Source organism: Wasmannia auropunctata, unplaced genomic scaffold (assembly GCF_000956235.1).
Source record: "Wasmannia auropunctata unplaced genomic scaffold, wasmannia.A_1.0 LD320555.1, whole genome shotgun sequence".
NCBI lineage: Eukaryota > Metazoa > Arthropoda > Insecta > Hymenoptera > Formicidae > Wasmannia > Wasmannia auropunctata.
In genome coordinates, this window is record NW_012042335.1 from 597 (window position 1) to 1,362 (window position 766).

The 766-nt window shown below is 34.2% G+C and overlaps 1 protein-coding gene across 1 annotated transcript; it reads right to left on the minus strand.

The window, feature by feature from the left end:
• Positions 1 to 350: 350 nt before the first annotated feature.
• LOC105460513 (cytochrome P450 4C1-like) lies at positions 351 to 761 on the minus strand (the record flags this gene model as incomplete). The annotated part of the gene is made up of 2 exons (XM_011706965.1): positions 351 to 577; positions 641 to 761. Coding segments are annotated over 2 exons (300 nt in total), but the record flags the coding sequence as incomplete, so codon positions are not given.
• Positions 762 to 766: the final 5 nt, after the last annotated feature.

The window sequence follows — 766 nt, forward strand, 5'->3', positions numbered from 1 at the left end:
ATTACTGTTACAGTTGCTAAAAAAATTAAATAACATCGTTACCAATCCGTTACCAAAAAGAAGTAACTGTAATGATAACGGCGTTACAAGTAACGAGTTACTTCCAATCCCTGCATTTAACCCCCCCTTCCCATTTAAAGTTTTTTAGAGTTTGACACCCCCACTTAAGGGGTTGAAGTTGAGATAAGAATTATACGTCAAAAGATGTCCACCTTCGAATAAAAATCGACGTGTTTTTGTGTTTTTTCGAAAAATCATTTTTGTAGGGGTTATTCAGTCTGTTTCGTTTTCAATGAGCCACCCTGTATATGTATATTATATAATACATAACAAGAACAATATTTTTTAAATTTTTGTAACATTTGCCTTTTACAACGTTTGTTGAATTTGAATTTACTTCAACTACTTGCATTCATTTTGCAGATAGGAACAAATTTTACACGAAGTGGATGAACAGGTCGAAGTATTAAATCAATCTGCAGCCGAAGATCCTTCAAATAATCAATAGGTTCCAAATAGAAATTATGTATCACAGGGGCTACCATCGCTTTCATTTCCAGTAGAGCGAACCGTTGGCCTATAATTTGATATGTATTACACAATCATCCATATAAACAATTCATAAAAGAAAAAAGCTTACCGATGCAGTTACGTGGTCCAGCGCTAAATGGTAAATACGAGTAAGGATGACGATTTTGAATCTTTTCAGGCAAAAATCGATCTGGATCAAATACTTCTGGATTTGGCCAAAAATTGGGATCTCTGT